At 41.7% G+C, this 17,029-nt stretch overlaps 2 protein-coding genes across 2 annotated transcripts in view; one reads left to right on the plus strand and one right to left on the minus strand.

Annotated features, from left to right (window-relative positions):
• Positions 1-2,404: 2,404 nt before the first annotated feature.
• On the minus strand, positions 2,405-10,314 carry dynlt3 (dynein light chain Tctex-type 3). The gene is made up of 5 exons (XM_064944135.1): positions 10,191-10,314; positions 9,265-9,306; positions 9,002-9,125; positions 6,136-6,213; positions 2,405-3,171 (listed from the first exon to the last, which is right to left on the minus strand). Exons 1-5 carry the CDS (start codon positions 10,215-10,217, stop codon positions 3,095-3,097), a joined length of 348 nt encoding a protein of 115 aa, XP_064800207.1. The 5' UTR covers positions 10,218-10,314; the 3' UTR covers positions 2,405-3,094.
• An 811-nt stretch (positions 10,315-11,125) lies between these two features.
• Positions 11,126-17,029, plus strand: part of sytl5 (synaptotagmin-like 5) — a 73,148-nt gene continuing 67,244 nt past the window's right edge. Inside the window, exon 1 of the mRNA XM_064944136.1 lies at positions 11,126-11,396. The gene's annotated coding sequence lies outside the window, so the exon portion shown is untranslated. The remainder of the gene's footprint in view (positions 11,397-17,029) is intronic.

Genomic DNA, 17,029 nt, shown 5'->3' on the forward strand with positions numbered 1-17,029 from the left:
TAAAAGTATTTGGTTTTCAATATGATCAAGTATCAAAAGTAAATGCAATTGCAAAAATATACTTAAGAATCAAAAGTAAAAGTATAAATCATTTCAAATTGTTCATATTAAGCAAACTAAAAAGCAAAATTTTCTTATTTATTTTATGGATAGCCAGGGGCACATTCCAACACTCAGACATAATTCACAAACAAAGCATGTGTTTAGAAAGTCCTCCAGATAAGAGGCAGTAGGGATGGCCAGGCATGTTCTCTTGACAAGTGTGTGAATTGGACCATTTTCCTGTCCTGCTAAACTCAAGTACTTTTGTGTGTCAGGGAAAATATATGAGTGAAAAGTAAATGACTTTCTTTAGGAATATAGTGAAGTAAAAGTTGCAAAAAAATATCAAATGTACTGATACACCCCCCCCCCCCAAAAAAACAAAAAAAAAACAAGGAGAGGTAGCAAGTTTTGACAATGGAATCCAGCCAAGAATATTCCTCTAGTTTGTTAGGCTGGGATCAAATTCTTTACAAGTTCCATTTCTACAACTCTCCATCGTTGAAGTAATCGATCTGCTTTGCTTGGTGAACAGAATAGTATAGAAACAGCTTTCACTTCTACAATGAGTGATTACCTCATTGTAATCAACAAAATGCTTAAAGCGGGGCTGCAATCATCCAACTGAGGCAATCATTTTCAGAAGATTTCTTAGGTAAATGTTTCACCAGCCATAACCTCACTCATCATTAGGCTCAGGGTAGCCTTGTTTCATCAGACCTGTAGAGGCAGACTCATCATTAGGCTCAGGATAGCCTTGCTTCATCAGACCTGTAGAGGCAGACTCATCATTAGGCTCAGGATAGCCTTGTTTCATCAGACCTGTAGAGGCAGACTCATCATTAGGCTCAGGATAGCCTTGCTTCATCAGACCTGCACACAGACTCGGGATAGCCTTGTTTCATCAGACCTGTAGAGGCAGACTCAGGATAGCCTTGTTTCATCAGACCTGTAGAGGCAGACTCAGGATAGCCTTGTTTCATCAGACCTGTAGAGGCAGACTCATCATCAGGCTCAGGATAGCCTTGTTTCATCAGACCTGTAGAGGCAGACTCAGGATAGCCTTGTTTCATCAGACCTGTAGAGGCAGACTCATCATCAGGCTCAGGATAGCCTTGTTTCATCAGACCTGTAGAGGCAGACTCAGGATAGCCTTGTTTCATCAGACCTGTAGAGGCAGACTCATCATCAGGCTCAGGATAGCCTTGCTTCATCAGACCTGTAGAGGCAGACTCAGGATAGCCTTGTTTCATCAGACCTGTAGAGGCAGACTCATCATCAGACTCAGGATAGCCTTGTTTCATCAGACCTGTAGAGGCAGACTCATCATCAGGCTCAGGATAGCCTTGTTTCATCAGACCTGTAGAGGCAGACTCATCATCAGACTCAGGATAGCCTTGTTTCATCAGACCTGTAGAGGCAGACTCATCATCAGGCTCAGGATAGCCTTGCTTCATCAGACCTGTAGAGGCAGACTCAGGATAGCCTTGTTTCATCAGACCTGTAGAGGCAGACTCATCATCAGACTCAGGATAGCCTTGTTTCATCAGACCTGTAGAGGCAGACTCAGGATAGCCTTGGATAGAGGCAGGCCTTTTCATCAGACCTGTAGAGGCAGACTCATCATCAGACTCAGGATAGCCTTGTTTCATCAGACCTGTAGAGGCAGACTCATCATCAGACTCAGGATAGCCTTGTTTCATCAGACCTGTAGAGGCAGACTCGATAGCCTTGTTTCATCAGACCTGTAGAGGCACTCAGGATAGCCTTGTTTCATCAGACCTGTAGAGGCAGACTCATCATCAGACTCAGGATAGCCTTGTTTCATCAGACCTGTAGAGGCAGACTCAGGATAGCCTTGTTTCATCAGACCTGTAGAGGCAGACTCAGGATAGCCTTGTTTCATCAGACCTGTACAGACATATTCTCATGTGTTGGCCTCTTTTCATGCTCATCATTTGCCTTAATGAAAAACAAATAAACTCTGAGACAAGCTAGGCATGTGAGTTTTAATAGATGAGGTGAGTCTATGTTTAGACATTAAAGGCTTAAAGAAGATTTGCAGTGCTCGTTTTAAACATATGTGATTAGTAAGCATCCTAATTCCTCTCAATCTTATTTTAAAATCCCATCTGATACATAGAATTTATTACAACAACAATGCAGCAAATTGACAATTTGTAACAACAAAAGATAATTAACATAAGTACTACCTCAACTACCACAACCCCTTATGTACAGGAATGTGTGTAAGGTAAGAAACCAGCAGTTGCACTTGTTTCACCCCATCCTAAACCTCATTAGCTATTCTGTCAACCTGCTTTACTGGTGGGACATCTCAATTAAACACCAGGAAATCATGTGACGATAGTTAAATAATACATTTAATGACAAAGGTCAATGTACAAACACGGTCAGTCACAAGTCATACTTGTAGTGTCATGAGCATTTTCAGTCGATTTAATATCACAAATTATATCAGGGCTAGTGAGGTAAATGTGATACAACATGCAGGAGAGCTACAACTTCAACAATCCAGAGGGAATGATCTTAGAAGAATTATAATACACATTCTAAAAGAAAAAGTACACCATCATAAACCTGCAATGCTCCAACGGAACCTCCAATGTCTCTCTCTGCACTCTGTTAGGAATATATTACACCTCTGCTTTGAGACTCCAATTATTATTATTTTTATAGTGGTTCAACTACGACACACTATTGGAACTGGAAATGGGATGTATTGATTTAGTAAATAATATTCCACATGTCCAGTGTGGTTAGTTCCATTTTCTAAGTCCATGCTGAACTACTGGTCTATTTACATTGACACACAGACAACACTATGCATCCACCACTTATAGCAACATCACTGAATTCCCATCCTATGGTTCCCATTGGGAGTGGTCAAAGTTTGAGAGTGTGGGGTTGAAAGATGTTGTACAACAGACATTTGCATGGTAATCAGCTTGGATCTTCAAGGCTTGGTGGTGCTGGTGCTGGTGCATGCCAGGTTGTGTTCAGCTCAGTGCGAGAAGGAGGGGGGGGCACATTAACAGGTCAAGGCCACGGCGAAAACACTCACCACACAGTACATGGTGCGGTTCTCCCACCTGACCGTGCAGCTTCCTGTGGGAGGACACCACAAAGACCCATCAGGTCAACCCACTAGATCTCAACCAATCAGATTCAACACAACATCAGAACCAATTTGGACACACAAAATACATTCCAACGTGTGGCTTCTTCAGTGAAGAGCAACATTTCAAAACATACGCAGATAGAAACAGAGAATGACCAGATTCTTTTTTCCAGAAAATCACAGGGAATCATGTATGTACAGTACAATACTTTTCTATTAGAGACCGACCAATGTTTTTTTTGGAGGGTCCAACACCAATTGGGGGACAAAATGTACCAATATATCTGCCAACATACTGTTTTACAGCGGGAAAATGAAAAAGGGTCATTTTTCCACACCGAGTTCTCATAAATTGCCATCCCAAAGAGGAATTGTCCAAGAAATGTGCTTCAAATGTTGATTTCTTACATTGTGACAATAATGAAACTAGGGCTGACTCCATTTAGTCGACTGGTCGATTGTTTGGTCATAGGCTGTTGGATGACCGAGATTTATTTAGTCGAGCAGTAGCAAAAAAATAACAAATAAAGTATAATCATATTGTACAAGACTGATTGGCTCCTGTCTGAGTGGACTGATCCATTCTGGAGGCCAGTGGGATGGCACACTCCATCAGTCTAAGACATGTGCTACTGAAATTTGATATGGTTATATTATGAAACAATGGCACACCACAAATAAAAATGTGAATATTTTATAATAAATGCGCTTTCTGCCATGTTGGATAGTGGTAGCTGTCCGCGGTTCTGAAACACATCAGTGCGCTGTTGAATTGGCACATTATTCCAGACCATGTTGCTCGGTGCATAATAGCAAACAGCCTAACTGTTAAATGTGACTGGCTTTATAAATCTATATACAGAACCAGTCAAAAGTTTGGACACACCTGCTCATTCAAGTTTTTTTTAGTTTTTTTATTTGTACTATTTTCTACATTGCAGAATAATAGTGAAGACATCAAAACTATGAAATAACATGTGGAATCATGTAGTAACCAAAAAAGTGTTACAAAATATATTTTACATTTGAGATCCTTCAATGTAGCCACCCTTTGCTTTGATGACAGCTTTGCACACTCTTGGCATTTTCTCAACCAGCTTCATGAGGAATGCTTTTCCAACAGGACTCTGTGGTCCAACTCATCCAAAACCATCTCAATTGGGGTGAGGTCAGAAAATAGTAAAAATACAGAACAACCCTGGAATGAGTAGATGTGTCCAAACTTTTGACTGGTACTGAATATCTACAGAAATAAGAAAGATCCTGCTTCCGTTGCCTGTTTGAGTGTTTGGTTGATTGATTCCACGAGAACCAAGCCTCACGAAACAATTTCACAAATTCTGCTATTTTTTGTCGTTGCTTTACACGTTTTTCCTCTCGTCAGACCAGCCTTTCTGGTATTATTTATCATACATTTGGTGTTGTTTACACTGTTACAAATTGTCAGAAATATTTATAATAAAAATAACTTTTTTTCCTTGATCTCCTTATTGTTATTATAATAAGTAATGTCATTATCATTAGTGGTCTTAGTATAGCAGCCTTGTACATAACAACCATCAAGCTGCCGCCATAAGAGCTCATCCTGTTTAGTCTTAATATCATAACTTACTTAGGCCTGTATTTCAATAGTTATACAGGCTACTGTATCAATCAATCATTTATTTGTTCATGTCGACACACAGCATACGAGTCACTCATGATGTGAAATGCAATCAAACATTTTAGTTCTAAAATAAAGCGACCAAAGACAAATTTGAGTAAATAATAAATAGGCCTAAACCGTTCCATTTCACGGATGAATGAGACTGTTGTAATAAAGCAGTTACAAAAAAACGTTCCACCCGGCTCTCTGGAATGCTTATAATTTGTTTACATTGTTCCAAATGGTCAGAAAAAGTATATTGTAATCTAACAGCACCTGTATGGCACGCACAGACTTAATTTGCACACAGAGCTTGCTCCTTACCTTCTTTTTCTTGATCTCCAGTCTTTTCCACAACTAGTCACATGTACTCCACACATCTGGCTTCCCCTTTACCTCCAGCGCAACCAGTAAACATTCCCGTTTCCAGTTTATTTGTCACGCCCTCTGCATGCATTTTGCTGTCACGTGTTACAATGTTCAGAGTTTGTTTATAACCAATTTATTGATGTGATTATGATATGCTATAGGTCAGGCCCTATTGGCCACGGGCATGTGATGCATACACGTGTCACCTAAAGAGAGCAAGGGCTGAGGGAATAGGGAATGTTTTGACTAAACAAACTAGGGATTTCGTCAACATCACTTTTCAGTCAAATGTCTAATCATGTTGCAGCTTCAGCAACACGGACAGCGCTGCACACAATGATGTTCTGCGGTGCTCTCTGCAGCAGGGAGGAGAGAGAGAACGGGTGCTAGTCACACAGTCACTCACTGTTTTTATTGTGTGGTTTGTTTTTTTACAAAACGCAGCAAGTCTGAGCCAGGCGGCACAATCAAATCAATTGCGGTCGGACTCCCTCTAGTCATTTGTGTCTTAATTATTTAGTCAAACAGTTCGCTTAAAGAATCAGACTAGCTCAGTGCATATAGTGGATTTGATTAAAACACATAGGATATTTCTATATATGGAAAAATATACGTTTTAAAATTTCAACCAATCGATTGGTCAAAAGAACAGACTCGGTCGACCAAGATTTTTTGTAGTCGGGGACAGCCTTAAATGAAACAATGTTCAGATAAGCATGAGATTCCCTTTTTTCCCTATCCTATTTATTAAATATCGGTTAGTGGTGGAATTATCGTCGATACCGATACAGCGCTAAAAAGGTCCATATCGGTCGGGCTATACTTTGTTGCACCCTTCTGAATAAGCCAAAACCGAATACACTGTTCATTAGCACAACAAAAGCAAATGGCTGTTCAAAGGTTAGAACAGTATGCGTGGGGGTTTCATCTCTCTCACCATCAGTAGCAGTGTCCCAGTAGCAGGAGTTGGCCGTGTGGAGACCAGCACCACTCTTCTGCATGATGGCACAGTTCACTGGAACACAAGACCATGTTGAAGATACATTTCCTGCTGTAGGCATTCTGTCATGCACAGGGCTTTGCTCCTGGTCACAAAGGCTATCATATAGAAAGATATACCTCTATCATAGTGCTATTATACAGCACTTTGTGACCAGGAGCACACACAGGGCCCATCATCCAGCTTGTTAAGGGTTGAGTAGAATAGCCTTCTTCTAAGGCAGTGGTCACCAACCGGTCGATCGCGATCTCCAAGGCATTTCTAGTCGATCGCCAAACATTTCTGTAAAAAAACAATGATAAAGCCTTGTGTTCCTATTTTTTATATTATGTATTGGTCTGTTGGTGGTAGGTGCAGCCAAGTCAGCTGTCCTGTGCAAACTGTTGCCATTTCATGTGTCTGAAGGTACAAACTCTGCCTTCCCGGTGGGCCTGGAGAGGAAATTAAGTGCACTACATCACCGCTGGCCAATCAGATTGCTCAGATGACCGAGTCCGCAGTAACGTAGAAGGCATAAAGAAAGCTATGGCAAAAATGATACTGTGAAATTTCAAAACGTTTAAAACCATGACTAATACAGCAAAGAGCTGCTGTTTTTATGACTGAGTTCATGTTTAAGTTCTTACTCAGTACTGCCAACACTTTGTAGTCAACACTTTTATAACCCATAAAATGTGATTTCTTCCTATTTACACTCAATGCTACAACAATCCCTGCAGCAGTAATGAACGAGTAGGGAAGTGTATCTATAGGCTTGCGTTGTTATTATTAGCGGCTTGGGTCTTTTTTAATATAAAGGAATATTTCACTTTCTCTGTTCATAGGAGTAACAACATGAATTTGTGCATGAGGCAGAAATAATGCGGTGCGACTCGAGTTTCGGCATCAGCTGGAAGACGGTGTCCCTTTTTGGTCAGTATCAGTGGAGGAAAGGGAGAGCGAGGGATGTTGAGAAACAGACCCTCAGTCTGCTGCTCTCTCCCTCCTTTGAGACTGACCATCGGATGCAGGCACCATTAGCCCAGTAAAATAAAAAGTGAATTATTTAAATTTATGCTCACTCAGCTGGTTGGTGACCACTGTTCTAAGGGATACCAACAACTTCAACTTTTACTGCATCTACAGTACCAGTCAAATGTTCACACACCCCTGCTCATTCAAGGGTTTTTCTTATTTTTACTATTTTCTACATTATAGAATAATAGTGAAGACATTCAAACTATGAAATAACACATATGGAATCATGTAGAATCCCAAAAAAAGTGTTCAACAAATCAAAATATATTTTATATTTGCAATTCTTCAAAGTAACCACCCTTTGCCTTGATGAAAGCTTTGCACACTTTTGGCATTCTCTCAACCAGCTTCATGAGGAATGCTTTTCCAACAGTCTTGGAGGAGTTACCACATATGCTGAGCACTTGTTGGCTGCTTTTCCTTCACTCTGCTGTCCAACTCATCCCAAACCATCTCAATTGTGTTGAGTTCAGGTCATTGTGGAGGCCAGGTCATCTGATGCTGCACTTCATCACACTTGTCAAATGGCCCTTACACAGCCTGGAGGTGTGTTTTGGGTCATTGTCCTGTTGAAAAACAAATGATAGTCCCACTAAGCACAAACCAGAAGGGATGGCGTATCGCTGCATAATGATGTGGTAGCCATGCTGGTTAATTGTGCCTTCAATTCTAAATAAATCACAGACAGTGTCACCAGCAAAGCACCCCCACAACTCCTCCTCCATGCTTCACGGTGGGATCACACATGCGGAGATCATCCGTTCACCTACTCTGCGTCTCACAAAAGCACAGCAGTTGGAACCAAAAACCTCAAATTTGGAATCATCAGATCAAAGGACATATTTCCACCGGTCTAATGTCCAATGCTCATGTTTCTTGGCCCAAGCAAGTCTCTTCTTATTATTGGTGTCCTTTAGTAGTGGTTTCTTTGCAGCAATTTGATCATGAAGGCCTGATTCACACAGTCTCCTCTGAAAAGTTGATGTTGAGATGTGTCTGTTCCTTGAACTCTGTGAAGCATTTATTTGAGCTGCAACCTGAGGTGCAGTTAACTCCAATGAACTTATCCTCTGCAGCAGAGGTAACTCTGGGTGTTCCTTTCCTGTGATTGTCCTCATGAGAGCCAGTTTCATCATAGCGCTTGTTGGTTTTTGCGACTGCACTTGAAGAAACTTTCAAAGTTTTCCAGATTGACTGACCTTCATGTTTTAAAGTAATGATGGACTGTTGTCTCTCATTGCTTATTCGAGCTGTTCTTGCCATAATATGGACTTGGTATTTTACCAAATAGAACTATCTTCTGAATACAACCCCTACCTTGTCACAACACACTGGTTCAAACGCATTAAGGAAAGAAATTCCAAATTGGACCGCAGAGTGAAGGAAAAGTGGCCAACAAGTGCTCAGCATATTTGGGAACTCCTTCAATACTGTTGGAAAAGCATTCCTCATAAAGCTGGTTGAGAGAATGCCAAGAGTGTGCAAAGCTGTCATCTAGGCAAAGGGTGGCGACTTTGAAGAATCCTAAATATAAAATACATTTTGATTTGTTAAACATTTTTTTGGTTACTACATGATTCCATGTGTTATTTCATAGTTTTGATGTCTTCACTATTATTCTACAACGTAGAAAACAGTAAAAATAAAGAAAAACCCTGGAATGAGTAGATGTGTCCAAACTTTTGACTGGTACTGTATGTTTTCTCACCACTTTGATGTGACTAATTGTTGAGTGACTCTTGTAATACCATAACTTCCTTGTGTTATAACATTCTTACAATCATACCTATGAACTTGAATGGTCTCCCTTGCTTGACCAGTTGGGTGAGAGAGTGCTCCACGACGCTGGCAGTCCACTGGTTCACTTTGTTCTGGTTGTAATCTAGTCCTCCAATGATGGCTTCGATACACTGAGACACAGAAACCAGACAGTCAGCAAGGAAGACAACACAGTCATTATTATCTATGAAGGGATAATCAGTGTTTTTGATCATCTTTACCATCCAAGAAATAACACTGCTGACAAACATGTTTCAAATATCCCTTTACCTCTTTAACTGAGACACTGGCCTCATCTGCGTTGAAGGACACCTGTGATTCCAAACGATATAAAAAGATATATAAAAATAATACTTATGAAAAACATTTAACATAAAGTGTGGATTACTTTGTTATGATACAACTCAAAACAAAAAGCTTGTGCTGTTGAGTATTCATTCACACAAAAGTAGCTGACCTACTTTCCCCTTGCAAAACAAATTAGGGTACACAGACAGACAGTCCACTCTGTGAGAACTTAGTCAACACGACAACTGTCAAGACTGGATATCAAATCCTTTCAGACAAGCCCCGGGAGGAAGGACTGCTGCAATAAACTCATAGCTAACTGTTGATAGGATCTTCAGAATAACTTGCACAGCGAAAATGTGTACTACAGCCTGCTACTGGAAGATTTATAGCTAAGTAGATTCAACGTTACATATTTAAACTCTTAGTACCTTTTTTTTTCTATCTAGAACTTAAAACGGTTCTTCGTCTGTCCACATAGGAGAACCATTTCGGGTTCCATGTAAAACCCTATGGGGACAGCCGAAGGTTTAATCTGTATAATACTGTAGGCATATGCCTATGCTGAATGTTGATAGATGCTAGCGCGCCACTAATCAAGTCCTGCCCAGCCCAGTCTGATTGATTTGACCACACCCAGCTAGCTGCTAAGCTTACAAATTCCCCACATGCAATAATATGACATAATTTGCATGACAAATGTTTGAAAGGTGTATATTATCGTGTCAGTTTCATTTGACAACTTAATTAAACACTCATATACTCGTCAGATACGTTTTCAAAGCCAGCACCCTCAATGCAATGCATGCTAACGTTATCTAGCTAGTTGACCATTCATCTAGCTAACTCGGCCGTTTGAAATCAGTGTCAAAGTCTGAAATTTGTATCTAGCTTAATGCACAATCTACCTCCTCTCCGGAATTGTACTCCTCCATTGCTTTAAAAGCAAAATTCTCCACCGAGTCTGTTGTTTTTTTCTGATTATCTGTCACCGAGATGGAGATAATCAAAGAAAACGACTCTGTGAGGCAAGACACACCCACAACGACTGCAAGTGAGAGTAGTAGATTATATTGACTGCCACCTGGCGGTGAGAGGTATTCGAGATTTTCTGGAAATTAACGATAGTGGATCATAACTAGGCTACGATAAAGGATCAATAACTATTTTATCCACAGAGATCATATAATTAATTGGTGGTTATATAGTGGTAAACAATCTTGTATGTACTTTTTTATTTGATTGTAATGTTTGTTTATTGTTATTATTTGATTTGTTTGTGTTTTATATTGTGTTTTTGACGGAGGTTGGGAATGGTGTTGGCCCGACAGGGGTGCGTTTGTAGTCTAGTAGAATAGTAGTTAGAGCGTTGGGCCAGTAACGAGATCGAATCGCTGAGCTGCCAAGGAAATAAATGTCGTTCTGCCCCTGAACAAGGCTGTTAACCCACGGTTCCTAGGCCGTCGTTGTAAATAAGAATTTGTTCTTAATTAACTGACTTGCCTATATATTTTTTTAAACAAGGCATTTTATACATATTTTTTTAAATTGGTCTAATGAAAACAGTTGTTCACAAAAAATAAACCCTATAATTCAGTGTTCTGTGTAATTATATAATTGTGATTATATAATTGTAACGCTATAATCTATAATTGTGATTATATAATTGTAACGCTATAATTGCATACCTTAACAGCTAAGGGCAGAAGTAGGGTACGATATCACAATCTGCACCTAGATCTGGAGCACTTCTCCCTCACGCCTTTAACACACACAGAGAGACATATGAACAAATACTGTGATACTGCGGTATGACTTATTGAGTCAATTGGATATTATTAGGACATTCAATATCAGGGTACATTGCCCCTGGATAAATTAATCCCTAAATAGGGTTCAGCAGATAGCAGAGAAGCTGCCCCAGCTGGCTCCCCGAAACGGTGACCACGCCCCCTACACACCGGAGCACCCGGCTGCTGCGCGGAGCGGGGCTGTTGATACCACAGCTGTGATCACACGCCACAGAGGCGCGCCAAGAGACGGACTGCATAGGCTCCACCACCAGCCACTCTCACGACACACCAAGCCACTACTTGCTGTAGTGCAATTCTCAGGTAAGAGAGGGTTTCTGTTGCAACCTTTACAGAAACGTTATAATTTTCTGATGGTGGTTGTGTGAAACATGCACTGCGGTGTCCCTTAATGATTATGAGAAGGGGATTCCAGACGAAGACGTAACAAACGACAAAGACCACAGCCATTCCCAACGCGATAGCATTTTGATAGTGGTTACCACTCATAGGATCGCCTAAACTACAAGCAGTTTTTGCTACTAATTGCGGTTAGACTATATTCATTGATTTCATACTGTAACTTGTTACAAACATTCAAAATAATTTTATGATGGAAAATTCATTAAATTATATAGTCATTATAAAATTAAACGTTTCAGTTCAGGTGAGGTCTCAACTAACCTACATTCGCCTACAAGTGTTTGTTTGGACAGGTGCAATGCAGCAAAATTGTTTTTTTTGTGCTCTCCACCCACGTGAAAAATACTATAGTATACTATGGTATAAATACTGTAGTATTACTATATTTATATTCTATAGTATTCACTGTAGCCTAGTGTTTTTTTACTGTGGTATTAACCTAACTTAACAGGTGTAAAATAAATGCCTGAAACTAGAACCCCTACATACTTGTCTTGACAAGAAGAAAAAATACTGCCGGGAGAGGTTATTTTCTGCACTGTTCAACCAATCCAGGGAAATGTGGACGAGTTAAGATGGAGTGTTGCCTTGTTAACGTCCAAATGCTGAAGTTGCTCTCGTTCCATTTCCCCTGAAAACCGGACATCCAGTGGTTAGGGACTCCGCAAAGGCTACTGTAGTTTTTATTTTTAGGTGCAGTAAAATGTGCTGTAAAAGGTTTAAGTGCCTTGGTCATCGGGTATTCTAACCAGCAATCTTTCAGTTACTGGCTAAACGCTAGGCTACCTGTCGCCTTGTGTTATTTACTGTAGTGTTTTGGCATTCATTGGTGGTATACTGTAGTATTTACTGTATTGTTTTTTGCTGACATTAGTAGTATACTGTAGTATTTACTGTAGTGTTTTGCAGAAACCTACTGTATGTAGGTAGTAGAGGGCAGCATTCCTGCAGGATTGCCCCCCACCACCACAACCCTACCACCCATACCCTAAATGGAGTAAACTAACATATAACAATATTTATACTGCTACTTACAGATATTTCGCTCACATCGATGGTAACTGTAGTTACATAATTATACATATATTCCTTTTTTCCAATTTGTTGAAGTGCTGGATTTTCCCCCTCCGCGGCCAATCCACCATTCATTCATTTCTTAACTCCAACCCTCCGATGTCCACAGATTAACCCATCTTTCCCAGTATAATGGAACCGGTCGTCTTTCTGCTTTGTATGCGTTTGCTTAGGCCTGCCTATTGTATTTAAAGCACGTCTCTGTCGCGTTATTCACACACTCAGAACGCACTGCTTCAAGTTAAGGAGCCTACCTCCCCTCTTCAAATTGGGTGTGCGAGACCAAGAGCGCGTATACTCTATGTTTGGTATCAATGAAATACCCGAGGCTGCCTATGCATGGGTGGAGAATCATGTGGCATTCATCTTTCTATGGACATTAACTTAAATATGATTGGACTATATAGTTTGCTACAGTGTCTGTAAATAAATATTCATACTGGAATGAAGTGGACGTGAGTCGACGTGTTGTTGATAATCGCCGAAAAGGAAAAAGCGCATCGCGCGCATAGGCTACCATGGTGAGCGAGCCGTTAATTTATCATTAAATATTGCGATGGTGGAAAAGCACCCAAGTGTCATACTTGAGTAAAACTAAAGACACCTTAATAGAAAATGACTCAAGTAAAAGTCACCCTGTAAAATACTACTTGACTAAATCTAAAACTATTTGTTTTAAAATAGAATTAAGTAAAACAAGTACATTTCATTTCTAAAATATACTGTGTCAAAAGTAAAAGTAGAAATTATTTCAAATTCTTCATATTAAGCAAACCAGGCGGCACAATGTTCTTATTTGTTTTACTTTACGGATAGCCAGGGGCACACTCCAACATTCAGACATCATTTACAAACGAAGCCATTTGTGTTTAGTTTAGGGATGACCTGGCATGTTCTCTTGACAAGTGTGGGAATTGGACCATTTTCCCGTCCTGCTAACCTCTTAAAATGTTAGTTTAGGGATGACCTGGCATGTTCTCTTGACAAGTGTGGGAATTGGACCATTTTCCTGTCCTGCTAACCTCTTAAAATGTTAGTTTAGGGATGACCTGGCATGTTCTCTTGACAAGTGTGTGAATTGGACCATTTTCCTGTCCTGCTAACATCTTAAAATGTTAGTTTAGGGATGACCTGGCATGTTCTCTTGACAAGTGTGGGAATTGGACCATTTTCCCGTCCTGCTAATCACTTAAAATGTTAGTTTAGGGATGACCTGGCATGTTCTCTTGACAAGTGTGGGAATTGGACCATTTTCCTGTCCTGCTAACATCTTAAAATGTTAGTTTAGGGATGACCTGGCATGTTCTCTTGACAAGTGTGGGAATTGGACCATTTTCCCGTCCTGCTAACCTCTTAAAATGTAATGAGTACTTTTGTGTGTCAGGGAATATGTATGGAGTAAACAGTATATTATGTTCTTTAGAAATGCAGCAAAGTAAAAGCTAATAAATATAAATAGTAAAGTACTGATACCCCAAAAACTACTTAAGTAGTACTTAAACATTTTTTTACTTAAGTACTTTACACTACTGAAATATTGATTACCCATTCATACCTCTCTGCCTGAAAATCGTCCTCCTAAAAGGTAGGCCATATCCAATATGCAAAACGTAGCTCAAGAAAAAATGCAAGTGTCCACTGTCATCATTCTTGCTGCTTCAAATTCAGTGGCCAGATGTGTGAGATCAGGTGCACCTGTGGTCTCAACTAAAATAGTAGGCTGTAGCCTATGCATGGGCGGAGAAAGATGGGGCTGTTATAGTTCCAAGAAAATGTACTTCCTAAATATGATTAGACTATAGTTGACTATTGCCTAGAAATAAATATTGTTCACCCATATTTGTCTCCATCTGAAAATCATCCCACTCCTAAAAGGTAGGGTATAGCTCAAGAGAGAGGGGGGGAGGCGGGGGAGGCAGGAGAGGGGGAGGAGGGGGAGGCGGGGGAGGGGGGGGAGGGGGAGGCGGGAGAGGAGGGGGAGGCGGGGAGAGGGGGAGGAGGGGGGAGGCGGGGAGAGGGGGAGGAGAGGGGGAGGAGGAGGAGGAGGCGGGAGGGGAGGCGGGAGGGGGAGGCGGGGGAGGCGGGAGGGGGAGACGAGGGGGGAGGGGGAGACGGGAGAGGGGGAGACGGGGGAGGCAGGAGAGGGGAGACGGGGGAGGCAGGAGAGGGGGGGGGGACAGGAGAGGGGGAGGCAGGGGAGGGGGGACAGGAGAGGGGGAGGCAGGGGAGGGGGACAGGGAGAGGGGGGAGGGGGCAGTGGGGGAGGTGGGGGAGGCAGAGAGCTCATCCATCAGAGAATCCAGTCACAGGGAATTAGACATCAACCTCTGCAGAGCTGTCTAGGAGACCAGGGAATGTAGGATTCGACACACAGGGAGGTGTGTGTGTGTTGTCAGTATTTGTTCTGAGACTGCCTCATAAACCTCTTATGTTACTATTCCCTTGGCTCCTCCAGCCAGTGGCTACTTGGCCAGTCAGCTTGGAATGGGGCCTGTGCTGGGACCATGTTTGTGCCATTCATATTATGTGGTTTTCTGTTTGCAACTGGCAGTAGGGGTGAACTTGTGCCTTGACAAAGACATGAGAGGAATACGGTAATTAAGTCTTATCAATGCCATGAGGGATTGATAAAGTCTCATCAAATTAAATTCCGTTGAATTGAATTGCTGCCATGTGCTTCGCTAAACTGTGCAGTGCATGGTGTTCAATGCTGTGCTATAGTGTTCCAGACTGTTCTAGAATGTTCTGGAGTAATGTTGTGTTGGACTCTGCTGTGTTGTACAGCAATTAATGCACCACGCTGGTGGGGGAAATGCTGCATAGTTGTGCCTGTGATGTGCTGTGTTTTTGTGTCGTGCTGGGTTTCCCTCCCTCCCACTCGCTGGCTTTGATCCCTGCTCCCCCTCTGAAGTGTGCACACCGCAACGCTGCAAACTACACTGCCTTTTAGTATGAAGTGTGGAGCCCTGACTCGTGGGCTCAGAAGACTGTGGCGGTCTCCGTTCAATTGCAACCAGCCAGCCAGCAAGGCAATCAGGGAGAACCCCGCTTCAGCAGGACCAACTACTGAACCAAACAGCCTTGAAGAAGCTGCAGCAGCAGGGGGAGAAAAGTCATTTTCTACACATTGCAGAGGACAAGTGACTGGACTGGATAATAAATTGCCAATCACGATGCACTGCCCTGCCATGCATCCCTCTCTCAGCTCCCTCCCTATGTGTACACCTCTACCTGTGACCTGCCCCCTCCCTACCACCACCCATCCCGCATAACGGCACAAAGGTCTTTCTGCCCACCCCAGGGGAAGGGATAAGAAGGGAGGGGTGTAGAGAGGGATGGAAGAGGGGAGTCTCCTGTCTAGTATTTACCTAGTGAATGCTGCTGAACTCTACAGTTCTTTAATGATATGTCACACACATCGCACACACATCACGCAGACGCAAACACACACACACACACACACACACACACACACACACACACACACACACACACATCACGCAAACACACACCCACACACACCTCAACGGGATTCCCTGCTCAGGCTCAGCCCTACTCAGTTATTCAGCAGCCAGCCTCGTCTTTGAGAAGCGGAAGTACATTTAAAAGCAGCAGTGAATCTGAAATGGGTTCTATTAAATATTCAGTCTGGTGCTTTCTGCCGGAGGAGGAGGAGGCTGTTTGTCTCCAGCCTCTTTCAGTTCTCAGTGAGACCGCAGCACTCCTGAATCTGGGTTAATAGGAAGGACTCATCTTTATCCAGCACAGCATCTCTCTGTTCTGTTCTAAGCGCTCCACACACAGAAAAACTATAAAGCCACCATTAACCACTGCAGTAAAGAACAAAGGGTTCTTGCATCCTAATCTTAGCAGGGGAGGTGTCATGTCTGATAGATTTTGAAGATCAGATATGTAACTTAATCCCTCTTGCTTCATCCCAGTTTTATCAGAGTGAAGAATCCATCTGTGCTTCTAGTTATTCTAGCCTCGGCCAGGGTTCCCAGTTGTATTCGCACTTTTTGTTTTGAACTGTTTAAAGTTTCTAAAGAAGTTTCCCATTGGGAACAAAATGTTGTTTCCACTGTGTTTAAAAAAAGTTCAATGTGATAATGTGTAAACATAGGAAAACTTAGAGGTGCTCAAAGTCATCACCAAACACCATTATCATCTTATTTGAACTCAATCTGAAATAAAAGGTAAACAACATGCCTTGGTGTTTCTTGAGTCTACACTGAATTCACATTAGTCGACCTTTCGATGACATCTATCAAAACTGGACGTTGACATCTGTGCCCAGGAGGTAGTTATTAAGTAATGAACTGATAAGCTGATAGACCGCTGACCTCTGCACTACAGATGACGTATGATCAAATCAAATGTATTTATATAGCCCTTCGTACATCAGCTGATATCTCAAAGTGCTGTACAGGTATAGAAGCACGGTGGCTAGGAAAAACTAC

This window comes from Oncorhynchus masou, chromosome 29 (assembly GCF_036934945.1).
Source record: "Oncorhynchus masou masou isolate Uvic2021 chromosome 29, UVic_Omas_1.1, whole genome shotgun sequence".
NCBI classification, from domain to species: Eukaryota; Metazoa; Chordata; class Actinopteri; order Salmoniformes; family Salmonidae; genus Oncorhynchus; species Oncorhynchus masou.